Genomic DNA, 19,421 nt, shown 5'->3' with positions numbered 1-19,421 from the left:
GTTAATTATATATCTCCTTGGTGGTTTTGTTTGTTTGTTTGTTTGTTGGTTTTGTTTAACAACACCACTAGAGCATATTGATTTATCAATCATCGGCTATTGAATATCAAACATTTGGTAATTTTGACATATAGTCTTAGAAAGTAAACCCGCTACAGTTTTTCATTAGTACGGTAACAAAGGATCTTTTATATATGTACCATTCCACAGACATGATAGCACATACCACTGCCTTTGATATACCAGTTGTGGTGCACTGGCTGGAACGAGAAATAGCCCAATGGGCCCACCGACAGGGTTCGGTTTTGTTCCAGAGAATGAATTGAAGGTTGTGTGAGCAGTGGCTGGCTTCTTTCCACTGGGTCCGGTCAAAATGGCTGGAGTGAAGGGTTTGCCTGTTTGATGAGGGGCGGTCAGCTTCGGTGTAGGATTCACGGCTGGGGTCGGGGTCTGGAAACTGTTTGGGGGCGGGGTGGGGAACTGTGCTGGGCTGCAGTAGACCTCTTGGCAACACGAATCCTTTGGATCGGTAACTTTGAAACACTGCGGTGGCAAGAAGTACATCTTTGAACACCTGAAACCAATGCAGTTAAAAGTTAATGTTTGTTTTGTTTAACGACACTACTACAGCACATTGATTTATTAATCATCGGCTATTGGCTATCAAGCGTTTGGTAACTATTGACTCGCAGTCTTAGAGGAAACTCAGTACATTGTTCCATTAGCAGCAAGGGATCTTTTATATGCACTTTATCTCAGACAAGACATCATATACCACCGCATTTGATATTCCGGTCGTGGTGCATTGGTTGGAATGGGAAAACCCCAATCAGATAATGGGTCCACTGTCGTGGTTCAATCCTACGGCGCAAGTGCATGAGGCAAGCGCTTTACCGACTGGCCTAGAGAATGTTTAAAGACACTGAGCCAGGTCATTATAGGTACATGAGGCAAGCGCTTTACCGACTGACCTAGAGAATGTTTAAGATGAGGCAAGCGCTTTACCGACTGGCCTAGAGAATGTTTAAAGACACTGAGCCAGTCATTATAGGTACACGAGGCAAGCGCTTTACCGACTGACGTCGAGAATGTTTAAAGACACTGAGCCAGGTCATTATAGGTACACGAGGCAAGCGCTTTACCGACTGACCTAGAGAATGTTTAAAGACACTGAGCCAGGTCATTATAGGTACACGAGGCAAGCGCTTTACCGACTGACCTAGAGAATGTTTAAAGACACTGAGCCAGGTCATTATAGGTAGTATGAAATAGTTTGGGCTATCAGAGGTTTTTTTTTTTTTCGTTTTGTTACACAATGCTTAGCGCTCCAATTTCGTCAAATCCCTTTGGTTTCTGGTTATACTAGGGCTAAAAAAATGTGTGTTTCTTGGAACGTGCCAAAAAATTAAATAGGGTTGGTTGGCTTGGGAAAATTACTGAATTCATCCCAGATAAAATATTATGCATGTACTCTTTTCACCTTCTTTTAGATTAAAATGCATAACCGATTTTAAAAAAATTAAAAAATTGTGGGTTCTTTTGGGTGTGTAGGGTTTTTTTTTTTTTTTTTTTTTTTTTGGGGGGGGGGGGGGGTTGTATTTGGTTTAGTTACTGGATGATGCGAATGTTAATACTGAGAATAGTGACTATTTCTGATGAACCCGTAACTTTTAGTTGTTTCACCAACATATTCAGTTTAATGTATTCAGTTCAATTCATTTCTGGCATGTAGTCATCAGAGGAAACCCGCTACCTTCTTCCAGATGCAGTATGCGATCGTTTAAATGCACTTTCCCACAGACAGGCAACCACATACCGCGGCCTTTGATCAGTTGTGGTGCACTAGTTGGAACGAGAAAAAAAAATCAGTTTAATAGGGGCACCGAAGTGGTTCGATCCTACGACGCAAGCACCTCAACCGACTGAGCTAAATGCCGTCCCCTAGAACTCTGTAAGAAACACAAGAACAATACGTTGATAAGAACAATACGTCGATAATGTCATTACTAACTGGTTAATTAAAATAAAAACAGAGAAGAAATTAGTTCCAATTAACTGAGTTGAAAGGAGTTACTCAGGAAGATGATATGAGCTAAGTTTCCAGGTAGGCGAACCATAAGTTGAACTAATCCATGCGAACTAATTAAAAGTACTATGTGTTGTATATAGAAAATAGGTTTTACGTTACTCGTTGATATAGAAAGGACATTCGGTTAAAAAGAGTCTTTCATCTTGGTTTGTACAGAAAGGACATTCGGTTAAAAAGTGTCTTTCATCTTACAAATAAATGGCATTTCCTGCATATTGTTTCATTTACTGGATCCTTTTTGTTATTACTATCAACTTCTTTCAGTTTCTAATGACTTTGTCCTTGGCAGGAGATGCGTTAATGTGTTTTGATAGTTCAAAGACCTAACCTGCTATTTTAAGAACCATGTGGATAATAATATAATACATATACATTATTATAGGTTTTTAATTTAGTGTGTCATTGTGACATACATGACAGTTATAATACTGACTATCTGTTCCACATATACATATACATATATATATATATATATATATATATATATATATATATATATATATATATATATATATATATATATATATATATATATATAACAGGAACAGTTCGTTCAATATGGAGTTGCGATTCGCTATGCAAGTAAACATTAAACAGTAGTTGTGAATCAATTTTTAATTGACTAGAAATATCGCAAGATTTTGAAAACAAAATGTGCCTTGTGTATATATAATTTAGGGAAGTGTACCCAATAAAACCACAATCCTTGGTCCACGTACATATATAGTTTTCAACGAGATTAGTTAAAATAATATGATTTCATTTCTGTTTTATTGCAGTACACAGTGTTATGACTCAATCCTCTTCATCGCAAACAGGTATGTGGGAATTCAGGGCCGTAGCTAGGAGTTTTTGTTGCAACTGAATAGTTAATAGCTTAAAACTCCTTAAACGGTTAAGAAGAGATATTCTTTAAGTTTCTATAATTTTTATCCGGAATTTTTTCCCGCTAGCTATGGCCCTGGGAATATTCAAACATGATACAGTCCATGTTTCTATTTTCATTTCTTTTTTCCTTTTTTTCTTTTTTTTGTCTGTGAATGAGGTGTGAAAGTGATTCATGAACGGTTAACCCTTTCTCTACCTCCTAGTTTATAGCAATCTGTCCTTATGTAGACAAGAAGCGTCACAAAACGTGGAAGTAATAACGATTATTGTTGCTTTCTTGTATTACTTAAGTTTTCCGACATAAATTGGTAATTTCCTAGCTGAGTGTGCGGAGGGAGAGAGAGGGAGACCATAGGCGTAAGGGCTCCAATTTTTGTCATAGGCTGGCTTTTGCCCGAATTAAACAAAAATGCCCGAATCTGGATAACAACATTTATTCATATTAGCATTACTACCAAACAGCTATATAGGGTTCCAAATGAATCACTGCACATTTTTAAGTAGAATGATGGAAATACATGTAAAAATGTCTCAGGGTAGCATATTATGAGGGACACAAGAAAGAGAGAGAGAGAGAGAGAGAGAGAGAGAGAGAGAGAGAGAGAGAGAGAGAGAGAGAGAGAGAGAGAGAGAGAGAGAGAGAGAGAGAGAGAGAGAGAGGGGGAGAGAGAGGGGAGGGAGGAGGATTAGAGACGGATGGGAAGGGGAGAGACGATTGAAATGGAGATCGAGAGGGAGGGGAAAGAAAAGGGAGGAAGTGACTGAGAGTGAGAATGGGGGGGGGGGGGGGGGGCACTGAAATAGATCACCACAAAAAAAGATGAGAAAGGAAGGGATATAAAACTAAATAATATCCAATTATATTCAAACTGTTTATTTTGTTCAAGATTGATTTGATTTCAACGAATTTATTTTAATTTTTTATCGACAGGCCAGACGAGCACGTGTAAGGACAAACTTCCAAACTGCAATAGCTACGAGGCGAATATATGCACAGAATATAAGACCTGGGCCACGGAGAACTGTCAAGCGCATTGTAAATTCTGTACTGGTGAGAAATTATCATTCACAGTTTTCAAATATAAAAATTATACTTGTAATAACGTATCATTCAGACAGACAGCTGAGGTATGTGCCCATGACAGCGTGCTTGAACCTATTGGATATAAGCACGAAAATAAGTTGAAATGAATTGAAATTAATATAAAAGAATTTTAATCTGTTATCTATAAAAGCCTTGTGCTTGATAAAACTTTAAAATCTAGACTTGCGCTTTAATATTTAATAAGGTATCAACATTACAAATATACTAGTGTGTGTGTGTCTTTCACGTCTTACAACCATAGATAAAACGTGTTAAGTGTATCTTTAACTAAAACTTTTCTTTCATTCTTCCTTTTTTCTTCTCTCTTTTTATCTATTTATGACTACCTCTCTCTCCCAATATATATATATATATATATATATATATATATATATATATACTCTTCAAAAAAAGAAACGCAAAAGGTTACAAATGGGTTATAACTCCGATTTTATGTTTCCTACCGGTTCATGCTTTGTGAATATAAGGTCATTGCATGTCCCAAACACATTCCCACGGTTACATTCGATAAAACGCAGCTACTGTACAATAAAGTTCCAAAATCTGAATATTCGCAAAAACGCAGCCACGTGCAAACCATGTCACCACTGCACGTGCGTTGTCTGCACGTGCAACATGAACACCGACAGTATAAAAGTGCAGGGTGTTCGCTTGCCTGGCCTCTGTATCTGGCCGACAGTTGACAATCCAGGACATGCCACGTCTCAGTGAACCGCAGAGAAACAATGCCATCGGCCGACTAGAAGCAGGCGAATCCAGAACGGCCGTTGCCAGGGCATTCCATGTGTCCCCAAGCACCATCTCCATACTGTGGGAACGTTACCAGCAACATGGATCAACACGTGACCTCCCTAGATCCGGTCGACCACGGGTCACTACCCCCGGGCAGGACCGCTACATCCGGGTACGCCACCTTCGGGAACGATTGACTACTGCCACCTCCACAGCCGCAGCAATACCAGGTTTGCGCAGGATATCCGACCAGACCGTACGGAACCGCCTACGTGAGGTAGGAATTCGTGCCAGACGTCCAGTTCGAGGTGTCATCTTAACACCACAACACCGTCGACTCCGACAGCAGTGGTGCCAGATTCATCGACAATGGCCTCAACTGCGATGGAGACAGGTGTGGTTCAGTGACGAGTCCCGATTTCTGCTCCGACGTCATGATGGAAGATGTCGCGTGTATAAGCGTCGCGGTGAACGTTATGCGGCAAACTGCGTGCAGGAAGTGGACAGATTCGGCGGGGGTAGTGTCATGGTGTGGGCAGCCATCTCACACACTGGCAGAACTGACCTGGTCCACGTTCAGGGCAACCTGAATGCACAGGGCTACATTGACCAGATCCTCCGGCCACACATCGTTCCAGTTATGGCCAACGCCAACGCAGTGTTCCAACATGACAACGCCAGGCCTCACACAGCACGTCTCACAACGGCTTTCCTACAGAACAACAACATTAATGTCCTTCCTTGGCCATCGACATCACCGGATTTGAACCCAATTGAGCATCTATGGGACGAGTTGGACCGACGCCTCCGACAGCGACAACCACAGCCCCAGACCCTGCCCGAGCTGGCAGCAGCCTTGCAGGCCGAGTGGGCCACCATCCCCCGGGACGTCATCCGTACTCTGGTTGCTTCAATGGGCAGGCGGTGCCAGGCAGTTGTCAACACACGCGGAGGCCACACCCGGTATTGACTCCAGATGACCTTGACCTTGGTGGTGTGTCCTATCACTTACTCACAATGGACTAGAGTGAATTGTGAACAATCCTGCAACATTTGGTAATTATCGGACTCACCATTCAATAATTAAATCAATTCTCCAAATGTTACGACAATGTGGTTTTGCGTTTCTTCTTTTGAAGAGTATATATATATATAATATTATGTATATGTATATGCATATGTATGTATATATGTATATCTATCTATCTATCTATCTGCATGTATCTATCTATCTATATCTATCTATCTATCTATCTATATATATATATATATATATATATATATATATATAAATACAGGGCCGTAGCTAGGATTTTTTTTTTGGGGGGGGGGCAACTGAGTAGTTAATAGTTTAAATCTCCTTAAACAGTTAAGAAGATAATTTTCTTTAAGTTACCTTGCCCCCCCCCACCCCCCCCCCCACCCCGCTAGCTACGGCCCTGATATATATATATATATATATATATATATATATATATATATATATATATATATATATATATATATATATATATATATATGATAAAAGAAAACAAGTGTTCAGTATATATGTATTTCAAAAAACAATTTAAGAAATAATTATCCTTTTACATGTTTCAGTCTTTACTTATCTTCAGAAAGGAACTAAATAACTGCTAAATATGACGTCATACATAATATGACGTTACTGTAGTAGAAGGGGATTGATTTAATTATGTCATTGTTGCTTTTATCTAACGAAGAGCATTAAGAAGTGGACAAAACTTTCTAATAAAATACATTTCCTTTGTCTTTCTTTTCATTTCATCATTGGTATCTATGTGATAAAATGGGAAAATGGTGAATTTAATATCTTTTATTAGAAAGTCTTAATGCTCTTCGTTAGATAAAAGCAACAATGGCGTAATTAAATCATTCCCCTTCTACTACAGTAACATCATAATATGTATGACGTCATATTTAGCAGTTATTTAGTTCCTTTCTGAAGATAAGTAAAGATTGAAACATGTAAAAGGATATATATATATATATATATATATATATATATATATATGTATGTGTGTGTGTGTGTGTGTGTGTGTGTGTGTGTGTGTGTGTGTGTGTGTGTGTGTGTGTGTGTGTGTATATATATATATATATATATATATATATATATATATATATGGGTCATTATCAGATCAAGTATATAGAGAGAGGGACAGATACACACACACACTCACCACGACGCTGATGTATATGTTCCTCCATATCTAGGTGCGGCGACAACACCACCACCGGCATGCAAAGATAAAGCGGACAATTGCAACATGTACTCTGCAGACATGTGTACGTCATTTGGTCCATGGGCGCACGAGAACTGTGCTCAATTCTGTGGTTTCTGCAAAGGTAGTTATATTGTAACAAACAAACTAACAAACAAAAAACTCACGAGAACAAAATCAATTTTTTGTTTTAAATCTACAAAAATTACCTCACAAAAATCCATCACAAAGCAAACAAACAAAAAACAACAAACAAAAATTAAAACCAAACAAAACCCCACAAAAATCTACAAAAAAATGACCCCACAAAAATCTACAATAAGAAAACAAACAACAAAAAATTCCACAACTAATTTATTATTTAATCTGAAGTAATTTTAAAACACATACAATGTTTTTAATTTTTATTTAAAAATTCCACATTCAGTAATGTTATCGGTTTTTGTGGGGGGGTTTCTAAACTTATCTAAATAACCTTAGACCACATACGGCCTATAGCATGAGGCCTGTCATGACGACTGTATTCCTCCTTTTCAACCTCTCTCTCTATCTCTCTCTCTCTCTCTCTCTCTCTCTCTCTCTCTCTCTCTCTCTCTCTCTCTCTCTCTCTCTCTCTCTCTCTCTCTCTCTCTCTCTCTCTCTCTCTCTCTCTCTCTCTCTCTCTCAAACATGTATTAATTATTATTATAACATATAGCTAAATAATTAAAGTTGTTAATATTATTCATTATGTGTGTTTTTTTAGGCTCAGCAAATGGATTTTGTAAGTATACAGTTAATGTTTAGTGTTTTAATATTAGCAATTAATCAGTATATTAGTCTGATGTTATTGTATCATAATTAACAAATAATGATAAAAACGAGTCAATAAATAAGTAAATAAATAAATAACCAAATAACTAAATAACCAAATAGCCAAATAACCAACTAACCAACTAACTAACTAACTAACTAACTAAGTAACTAAATAAGTAACTAAATAAATAAATGAATAAAAGCACCAGAATGTTATGCCATAATATAACGAAGTCTATTAATTATTGTAATTATTAGGCACGGCGGAGCAGGGGGTGGAAGGGGGGGGGGGGGGGGCTGAATAAAAATATATTATTGGTAGTAAATCTTAAGGCAGAGAAGAGTTTGACTTGTAAAATGCAGGAAATTGCATTTCCCCGAACCTCCTAGGAACTGCTTTTGCGCCCTCGATCTGTCAGCCCCCCCACCCCCATAACTACCACCACCACCACCACCAGATGTTGACTTGCTTCCGCCGTGCCTGATTATTATTGTGTCACAATGATCCAGGAACGGATTTATAGTTGCATTTGGAGGAACATTGGTTTTCCGGTGAAAATAGTATCCCCAATAAACGATTCATATCTCCAAGAAACAATATAGTATCAGTAATTTTACAAAGAGCGTTGTTAATTCTAAATTATGGTATGAGACCATTATTGTGTTAAGGGGAAATAACTCTAATAGATGCAGTAAGTTGGCCTCAGACCACAATTAATTTCGCTATATGTTTCTATATAGCCTTAGTGGCTATAACATTTTTATTAATATCAGCAGGCCCGTGAAGTTTTGTATGTACCTTTGCCTGCAATGGGGACACATACCCTGAAAAGGACAACCCCTGTTGTCCAGCTCTTTCTCCCAGCATATTGGTTTAAACAGACACACCCTCTAAACCAGGCCGGAGTACACCCATTTTACACAAAAAGCACTACTTTTGCATGGGCCGGAATTACCACAAACAAGTCTTCAATGTCAACAAGTTACACATGTTTACAAACTACATGCTATCCCCTGTCACTTCAGTCAAACAGTTGCCACTTCATAGCTGCCTGCCATGAAATAATCACAGTCAAACAGCAGACTACTTGCGCGGTGAAACTTCCGGATTTTCGACAACCAAATGGGAAGATAACTGTAATCTGAGGCCAGTTAAGGTCGCGGAAAGGTTCAGAAATTGTATTCTTTGATGCAAAAAGCAGCTCAAGGGGCATTTCATTGGTCATGGTTTGTGGTCGTAACTTGTTCATTTAATAATGTAATATTTATATACAATCGAATTAGTGTCATTTTATTTGACAGTTCTATCATCGTTAGTACAGATGGGTGTTGGAAATTGGAGTTCATGTAATGACGTCCCTCTCATACTTCTGTCATGTAATGATGTCCCTCTCTTACTTGGGGCGATTATTTTTGTTGAAACTTTCATATGTATTTATAATTATCATATATTAAACATGAACAAAAATATAATGTATCATATTATCCTACAGGTCACGTGTCTTACTAATATAGGCTATTGTAGTTTTTAGCATTGAATTTGGAGGGGGTGGGGGTAGGGGCAGAGGTAAGATTCACATCATTCAGCCAGTCAAAATAACCCAACATTCAAATTAAGCTGACTAGTTACAAGTGCAGCGTTCGAAATAAGCACTTGTCTTTTTGTGCTGACAAGTGAAAATCTATTTGGAGAAGCAAAATGTACCTCAGTGGTTGTCCAGTAGACAAGTAAAAATGTTCAATACAGTTTCATTTTGAGCAATCGAAAACATCATCCAGGTACTTGAATAAAACAAACCATTTATTTGGACAAGTGAAACTATTAGCAGACAAGTAGATTTCTAGATATATTTGTCCAGTTGCACAGACTAATAATAATGGCAGTAAAAGATTCTGCTTATTTCTATCACTGTAAGTGGTGTTAGAACTACAAAGTTCAGGGTTTGCCGAGGAATGGCAAGTAATCACTTGTGCTCCCCTCCACACTCACTTGGAAAGAAGAGTGGCAAATTGATCGCCTCGTAATAAAAAATTTAATACATTTTAATTGAAACTTCACATGATTGCTCAACTAGTACCATTACAAGTTCAAGAGAAATAAAATCATGGTAATAAAATGTATATGATTTTGTAAAAACAGATAACACAAATTTTAAGATTATTTCTTGCTGACTTAATTGGTATATATATATTATGGATTATTTTAAACAAACCCTTTCATTTTCTATTGATTTAACAATTATATTATCTTTCATATTTATGCTTTATTATTTCTCATTCTCATAATCTGAAATAGTTTTGAAATATTCTTCCAGATGGGAAGTGTTTCTACAAGAATAAGGCGTACAGCCATGGCCAGAAGTGGGATGATGGATGTGACTATGAGTGTGTCTGTGAAAATGGCCAAACTGGAAGCTACAGATGTTATAACAAGTAAGAGTTGTGGATTTCATTAGCTCCACTGATGTCTGTGGTATGTGGTGTCATGTCAGTCCTCTGAAAATTGCAGTCTTTAAACAATCATTTCATTCGTATGTTGTTCACATATAAAGTAATTTTGAGTAATCTATTTTTCATTCACAAATTAAACTTAGGATATACCATTCACATGGACCAATCAGGTTACACAGGAAGGAAATGGGTTACCGGAATTGACCCATAGATTATTCAAATTATCAGTTCTCTCAGAAGCCTGCCTGTCTTGGGGGAGTACACAGTGAAGTGTAAGATCCATTGCTCCATTACTGGTAGGAGTAACCTATGAGGTGGCAGTAAGTTTTCTGTCTCTATCTTTAAACCAGTATTTGTACATGTAACCATATGTTAGACACAGGGGAACATTTTGGTGACCAATTGAAAATTGAGTAGCGAATAGTTTAACATTTTAGAATCGTGTAACAATCTCTGAAATTTACATAGTGAATTAACACGATACTGAACAAAATGTTGACAGAACATCAAAAAGCCATAGTTTAAAATGTACTGAGATGTCATTAAACGTGCATGTAGACCTATTCCTCAATGTTTACTTTCATTAGCTCCACTCTCGGAAATACTAAGCTGTAACATTAATTTGTCAGCTTATATGCTGTGGCTAGTAAGAGGACAGGTTTAGTCTAGATTTCTTTTTTGTCTAATTCCGTCCATAATATTAGGCATATAATGATTTATTACATGTAGGGAGCGAGATCTAGTTGAGTCAGTTGACCGTTTTTCTGAGGTGTTTTGGAGTGGATCCATTCTGTGATCCAATCCCAACCAGTGCCCCATGACTGATATATCAAGAGGGATGGTATGTTCTGTTCTGTCTGGAAAGGGCATGTAAACTATCTCTTGCTGATAATGGGTTTAGCAGGTTTCCTCTAGCTAAGACTATAATTATGTCACAATTACCAAATGTTTGACATCCAGTAGCCAGTGGTTAATACACTGTATATGTCACAATTACCAAATGTTTGACATCCAGTAGCCAGTGGTTAATACACTGTATATGTCACAATTACCAAATGTTTGACATCCAGTAGCCAGTGGTTAATACACTGTATATGTCACAATTACCAAATGTTTGACATCCAGTAGCCAGTGGTTAATACACTGTATATGTCACAATTACCAAATGTTTGACATCCAGTAGCCAATGATTAATACACTGTATATTTCACAATTACCAAATTGTTGACATCCAGTAGCTGATGATTAATTATTAATAAAACAATGTGTTCTAGTGGTGTTGTTAAATAAAATACACTTGATTATTATGTGTACGTGTGTGTGAAATGCTTACATATTTTTTAATGTTTATAACATTTAAAATTATTACTACAGGTGTCCCCTCTACTATGATCTTCCATCAACATGTACGCTGGTTGCGACACCTGGGGAATGCTGTCTGAAGCCAGTGTGCAATTTCCAACAGAACGTACAGATAACTGAGGGGTCTGGATTGGGAAAAACACCCAGTGGAATAAGTAATGGAAAATTATTAATTTAAAGAAAATACAATCGGGCATGTTAGGGCTAGTGGGAGTAAAGTGATTTAAAACAAGATGCTATGTCATATCATGTTTATAAACTATTTGTTACCCAATAATCCCATTATAAACAATGATGCCTATGTGGCGACAGCGGGTTTCCTCTCAAAATCTGTGTGGTCTTTAACCATATGTCTGATGCCATATAACCATAAATAAAATGTGTTGAGTGCGTCGTTAAATAAAACATTTCTTTTTTTCTTTTTTTATTAAATAAGGAATGCACCTGGACAATATAAATGTTTAAATAAGATTACATCAGCTGATGTCATGAAAAAAGAAAGGATGAAAAAAGAATTAGTAAATTTGTTGTCATAAAAACTCATAAGAAGTTATGCTGATATATAATCCCTTGATTAATTATATAGTAGTTAGTCATCAGGCCTAGCTACGAACAAAACAAAAAAGCCTCCCCAACCCCACCCCTACCCCTTGTCAAGAAAAATAAATCTAAATTGTTGCTAGATCAGCCAGGGTTTGTAATCAGTTGTGAGCTAGGACTGAAAAATGGAGATCTGTGAATTCACTGGTGTGTGCTTAAAATTTTTAATATTTTGTTTGAGAAGTGTGCATGTGTTTTTGTATGTGTGTGTGTGAGAGAGAGAGAGAGAACGAGAGAGAGAGAGGAGCAAGATTAAGAGATGGGGAGGTGAGAGAGAGTGAAAGGGAGACAGACAGGAGGTAGAGAAAGAAAGAGAAAGTGGGAGAGAAAGAAAGAGAGAGTGGGATAGAAAAAGAAAATAAGCTGGTACACAATTAGGCATTATAAAGATGAACATTTCAACTGCCCGTGACTTGCAGTCTTTATTTTAATGGTGTTGGCTTCATGAGTATCTTATAATTGGTTACTGTTTGACACTGTATTTTCATTTTGAGGTGTGTGTGAGTACGGTGGTAAACAGTACTATCAAGACCAGACCTGGGAGGTGGGCTGTGACTTCAAGTGCTCATGTTTCAATGCCAGATCAGGAGCGTACAGATGCCAGTCATAGTGAGTTTTCTAATGGAAATAACTCACGTCCAAACCACATTGTTAACAACTATGATAAATTACTCCCCTACCTTTAATTATTTTTTTATTTCCACAACATTTTGTCCAGACAGAAATCGTGAAAAAAAAACCCATTGCAATAACACAGATTCCACATACTTGATGGTAACCATGTTATCTATATCGACTTTATTGAAATCTCCTTGGATAAAAGGCATGTATATGTAGGCTGCCATTTGTCTTGTTTATGAAATACCCTCCATGATAGATCGTTGATAAAGTATGTGGACTCTGTGTCAGGGTAATGTTTTTTTCATGATTTGTGTCTGGACAAAATGTGGGGGAAATCTAACAGAAATGAAAGATATGAGTGTAACTTACAGTAGTTGTTAAGAATGTTGTTTGGACTTCACTGAAGAAGAACGTTTGTTGTGTTCCGAAGTTGGAGTCCTCTCACTCAAAGTAGGCAGCTGTGTTAAACATTTTCCTATAAATGATGTAATATAATGTCTATAAGACTTGGAAGTTACAATAGCCAATAGGGGACGGGACGTAGCCCAGTGGTAAACTGCTCGCCTGATGCACGGTCAGTCTAGGATCAATCTCTGTCTGTGGGCCCATTGGCCTATTTCTCATTCCAGCCAGTGCATCACGACTGGTATATCACAGGCCGTGGTATGTGCTATCATGTCTGTGGGATGGTGCATATAAAAGATCCCTTGCTACTGATGGAAAAATGTGTGACGGGTTTCCTCTCTAAGACTATATGTCAGAAGTCCCAAATAGCCGATGATTAATAAATTTATTGATTATTAATGTGCTCCTATGGTGTCTTTAAACAAAAAAAACTTTAACTTTGATTATTAACTGTTTCAGCTGCCCAGTATATTCAGGTTTGCCCTCGATCTGCAAGCTGGTCAAATCACCAGGAAGTTGTTGTGCCACGCCATCATGCAAATTCAACCAGCAGGTCGGCAGCTTCACAGGAACTGGTTCTGTTAGCTCTAGTGGCTCAGGTACATATGTCACATCGCTGTAGTTTTATATAATATATATAGGTTATTACCAGAGTGTTTTTCGCTATCGTCAATATCATATATTAGGAACTAACGTTTTTGTTTTCTGAACGCTGAACAGCTTTCAGTGTCAAATTGTCATTGAAATGTTTTTATTTGATGACTATGAATGTATACATCAATCATGGAGTGTCACCCAAGTACGTTTGCTTAAATGTCAATAAACCTAGTGCCGAGACCTCGACTAATTTACATCTAACTTGCAAAGTTATCAAATTCTTAAAGTATGTGATCTGAAAAATATCACACACTTTGATTGCACTGAAAATGTAAGATATTATATGATAAACTAAATTATCACATGGGTTTATGACATGGATATCATGGGTAAATTATAGGATAAATATATATAAATCACAAACTTCACACCGTTACATGATGTACTTCATAAAATGACATAAATAAGTTGTGTTGTTTGTAATTATAAGAATTGTTTGTAATTTTGGGGGGAATTTATTGATGTATAACAATGACAAATTTAGTATAAAATTGCTACACTATGCAATTTTATACAATGAATTCACAAAGAATGACAAACAATTCATATATAAAGTTTAGATATAAGACAGGAGAGGAAAGGAGTTGGGTTTTTTGGTTTTTTTTACTTCAGCGTCTCTTTTGCTTAAAGCATTGATGGGTTATGTCCAGTTTTCAGACTGCTGTACAGCTATTGGTGTTCTGACGTATGAACTGTGAAAGTCTTAACAAATACACAGCATATAACTACATGTCGTTTACTTTAAATGCTACTTGTGTTAAATACATTTTCTTTTTTATTGATGAAATATTCAAACACATTGTTTTATCTTTCAAATTGTTTTCTAATTGTCAATGCTGTTGTTGTCATCATTATTGTTATATTTGTTGTAGAATGTTTTTTTTGTTTTTTGTGTTTGATTTGTTTTATTATATTTTTTGCCATGTTCACTGCAGATGGTAAATAGTTGTCTGTCATTTTTTATTTGTTAAACATATAATAAAACTTATAATACCACATGACACAATAAATAATAAGCTTTGATATGTTTATATTTCACCTATGAATAATAATGACATTATTTACCTATTGTAGGATCTACATTATTTTCCTAATATAATATGATCTGTGCTATTTTCCTAATATAAGAACTATTTCCTTGTATCTCTGTCAATTTGTTGTTTGTTACTGATACTGTACGTGTATGTATAACAGGAACGCACCCAACACAACCACCGGTGTGCCAAGACGTTCTTGGAAACTGTCAGTCATACAGTACCGACGCCTGCAAGGGAAGTTTCCTGTCCTGGTCCAGACAAAACTGTCGCAAATACTGCAACCTCTGTGGTTAGTATCCTATACAGAGAAAATATCATTTGAACATTAACCTTGTAACCCATTGTTAATCATAAAATAGTAGCCATCTTAAAATTTAGCGAAATCCAAATAAGTGACATATTAGCGAAATGATATTTTATTTAGCAAGGTTGACTTGATCAGACATCAGACATATATGAAAGCATACTTTTGATACATTTGTTTATTTTTATTTTATTTTATTTTATTTTATTTTATTTTTTATTATTATTTGTTTATATTTATTAAAAAAAAAAATTGAAGAACAGTTGGCAAATTTAATTTTTATTTGGCGAAAAACAAATTGTGTAATAATTTATATTTTGTTATAAAATAGCTATACATGTAGGTTTAGCATTTTTGAGGTAATTTGTCGAAATTTTCTGATCACCCAGAGCTATCCCTGAAAACATACATATACAAATGTATACGAGATATTTCACCAATGTTTTACTGTATAATTATGTCTAATAAATCTGTTTCAGATGAGCATCCGACCCCGAGTCCTTCAGGTAAGAGATTAGACACTAAACTCAAGACAACAAATACTTTACTAGAAAGAACACTACATGTTTGTTCAGTTTTATATAGCAGGGCTCACGCTGCAACAAATTTTGGTTTACCCAATTTTCAGATATGTCGAGTATTTCCTTTAAAATTATTAACAAGTGGTTAATTTAAAGAATATTTTATTAGCCAAAGACTAAATGTTGTAGCCACTCTGTATAAAAATTAGCCATTGGCTAGTTTGGCCATGTACAGGGTGAGCCGTGATATATATTCACAGCCATGCAAATGTTTACTATTGAATCAAATAAAATGACAACCCAACACACAAATAGAGATCGGCTATTGGGTATACAGTATTTTGACATCATGTTAACATAATAAGCTTTTTATTTCTCTGTTTTAATTTATGTTATGACACAGTGTTATGTGATGTTATGTTGTCGCGGCTAATTGCCAGTAACTCACACTGGAGATTTGGACGGGGAAATAATGGAAACAATAAAGTCTTGAACAATCTAAGATTTAGTTTAAATATAATCTTGCAGGGATATAAAGAGTGAAAGATATTTTTTACAGCACCCTCAACCTAAAGAATCAGTGATTTATCCAGGCATTTTGTGAGTCCGAATATAGGCCTCTTCCCAAAAGAAAATGGCACTGAAAATACCCAATTTCTGTACTAAATATTCCCAATATATATATTTAATTACGTCTGTTCTAATGAATTCATTTCATAGTTGTGTACTGCATCATTCACTGGCCAGTACGCCTGGTGTTATATCCTGGATAAATCCATCAAAATAAAAACATTTAATGTCTCCCTGACAATTTGTGAAAAATGCCTTTTAATTGAGTTTAGGCACAGCTTAGTGTTAGTTTTACCTCAATCTAATTAAAATTAGCTCCACTATTACATGTGGATCTAAAGACAGCCAGTTGGAGCTCATGTCCACCAATCAAAACCTTACTTGCAGAATCCTGCCAGTAATTCTGCCAGTAATTTAAAAATAATTTGAAAACATTCCGAATTATCCTGAGGGTATACGACATGTTTCGCGTGAATTACGAATGCCTTAAAACATGTTTTATTTTATAAAATAAATAATTTGTAATGTAAAACTGAAGACTGATTTAGTTTTTTTAAATTCTATAAATAAATAAATAATTTTTAATGTAAAATTGAAGACTGATAACCCACTCGGTACGTATTGGTATGGTTCGCTGTACTGCGGCCACTAAAATAGACTCGCCCGATATTTTTAAAATTTGTATGCTCCCAAATAACGTTATAAAAGGCGAAGTGTGATTGGTCAATATTTAAATTATTATTTACAGACGAAATGTTACCTGGACATTGGGGACTACGCAGTGTTGTTAGTTTTAAATCACTGGCATGATTCTGCAAGTAAGGTTTTGATTGGTGGACATGAGCTCCAACTGGCTGTCTTTAGATCCACATGTAATAGTGGAGCTAATTTTAATTAGATTGAGTTTTACCTTTGACATTATACAAGCCGATATTGGTGTTCCTCACAGATGTGTGTATCTACAACGGAGTCCGCTATCACCAGGGTGTGTCGTGGAGGGACGGCTGTGACAAGGAATGCACCTGTGAACAGGCCATCTACGGATATTACAGATGTGTCAACAGGTTCGTCTAATTGCATCATAATTTTGTTTACTGTCATTGTCAGTATTTCAACCCCTACAATTCTCCGTGGCACGTTTTTCACATGGACTATATTCAGTGTTTTTGTCAAAGGCATGTGTTTGTTTTTTATCATGGATATTTTCTTAATTGCAAGTGTTGGTACATTGTATTTAGATATGTCTTGCATTTCATACATTAACCTGTTCCTTTCCTTCACCACCCACCCCCATCCCCATTTCCCCAAATTCCACTAACATTCTGTCTTCTCCACTAGACGTTTTTTGAAGTTATTAATTTTGGAAAAAACATAATTTCAATAAATGTATTGTCTAAAAAGTTGTGGACTAGTAATTTTTGTAGTTTGTTTCATCTTACTGTAATTTAATACCTACTTGCAAGGGAAGTTGCAGTTTAATAAGTATCCTTTTCATTTCATTTAATTTCGTGCTTATATCCAATTACAGTTCAGCTGTCTGTTCAGGACAGTGGGTTTGTTGTTAGTTGTTAGTGGTTAGTGAGAGAGAAGAGGGTGTAGTGGCCTTACACCTACCCATTGAGCGCTTAAGAACTCGCTCAGGGTTGGAACCAGTACCGGGTTGTGAACCCTGTACCTACCAGCCTGTAGTCCAATGACTTAACCACTGCGCCACCGATGCCGGTTAATAAGTTTCAATTTGTACTTCATGCTTGAACCTCAATTGAAAATAAGTTGAAATGAAAATGTACTTCATATTTAGAGGGATTAACTAGCACGCTGTTGTTTTGTCTTTCATTTCTTATCACAGAAACGCTGCTCAGTTTCAACTTGGAACCTTCTGGCAATCAATTTTATTCCATGTAATGATTTCTAGACCCTGAACTTTGTGTTTTTAGATGCCCGACGTACAGCAACTTGCCAGCCGGCTGCTACACTGCCAAGAAGTCTGGTGACTGCTGTGAGAGTGTGCAGTGCACCAGAGGCACGTTTGTTCCGTCCTCGACCAACCTGCTGTCAATCGGCAATGGCGGTGGCATGACCATCATGGGTCCTGGAGGACACATCATCAACGTGTTGCCCACCCTGCCTTCTGGTGGAACCCCTGGCAGTGGAGGAACAGGAATGCAGTCTAATAGATTAAGTATGTATCAATGGCAGATCCAGGATTTTGTGCCGGTAGTAGGTGTCAGAAAATTAAAAACAATTTTTTTTAAAGTTTGTCGAAGGCAAATGGGCCGAGCTCCCAAAGTGGAGTTTGGGGACATGCTCCCTGGAAACTGTTGAAGTTTGTCGAAGGCAAATGGGCCGAGCTCCCAAAGTGGAGTTTGGGGACATGCTCCCTGGAAACTGTTGAAGTTTGTCGAAGGCAAATGGGCCGAGCTCCCAAAGTGGAGTTTGGGGACATGCTCCCTGGAAACTGTTGAAGTTTGTCGAAGGCAAATGGGCCGAGCTCCCAAAATGGAGTTTGGGGACATGCTCCCTGGAAACTGTTGAAGTTTGTCGAAGGCAAATGGGCCGAGCTCCCAAAGTGGAGTTTGGGGACATGCTCCCTGGAAACTGTTGAAGTTTGTTGAAGGCAAATGGGCCGAGCTCCCAAAGTGGAGTTTGGGGACATGCTCCCTGGAAACTGTTGAAGTTTGTCGAAGGCAAATGGGCCGAGCTCCCAAAGTGGAGTTTGGGGACATGCTCCCTGGAAACTGTATAAGTTTGTTGAAGGCAAATGGGCCGAGCTCCCAAAATGGAGTTTGGGGACATGCTCCCTGGAAACTGTATAAGTTTGTTGACGGCAAATGGGCCGAGCTCCCAAAGTGGAGTTTGGGGACATGCTCCCTGGAAACTGTTGAAGTTGCTCAGAGACATGTTTTCAGGGCTATTTAGTATTGTACTTGGTAGATGATGAATTTAAAAATAAAACAAAAAGTCATCAAATAGGGCACTGCAAGTGGGTGGGGGTTTGGGGGAGATGTCACAAAAAATCACCAACCATAACATATTTACAACAA

The 19,421-nt window shown here is 37.2% G+C and overlaps 1 protein-coding gene across 1 annotated transcript in view; it reads left to right on the top strand.

Moving 5' to 3' along the window:
• The first annotated feature begins 7,808 nt into the window (after positions 1–7,808).
• The window catches only part of LOC121389349, a 116,793-nt gene continuing 105,180 nt past the window's right edge, over positions 7,809–19,421 (top strand). The window contains exons 1-10 of the mRNA XM_041520944.1: positions 7,809–7,817; positions 9,052–9,076; positions 10,165–10,282; positions 11,675–11,817; positions 12,757–12,871; positions 13,748–13,887; positions 15,140–15,271; positions 15,766–15,792; positions 17,327–17,441; positions 18,315–18,559. Of these exons, the coding sequence (XP_041376878.1) occupies positions 7,809–7,817; positions 9,052–9,076; positions 10,165–10,282; positions 11,675–11,817; positions 12,757–12,871; positions 13,748–13,887; positions 15,140–15,271; positions 15,766–15,792; positions 17,327–17,441; positions 18,315–18,559 (1,069 nt within the window). The remainder of the gene's footprint in view (positions 7,818–9,051; positions 9,077–10,164; positions 10,283–11,674; positions 11,818–12,756; positions 12,872–13,747; positions 13,888–15,139; positions 15,272–15,765; positions 15,793–17,326; positions 17,442–18,314; positions 18,560–19,421) is intronic.

This window comes from Gigantopelta aegis, chromosome 14 (assembly GCF_016097555.1).
Source record: "Gigantopelta aegis isolate Gae_Host chromosome 14, Gae_host_genome, whole genome shotgun sequence".
Taxonomy (NCBI): Eukaryota; Metazoa; Mollusca; class Gastropoda; order Neomphalida; family Peltospiridae; genus Gigantopelta; species Gigantopelta aegis.
Note: the sequence above shows the minus strand (reverse complement) of the source record. Positions and strands in the feature narration are given on the sequence as shown.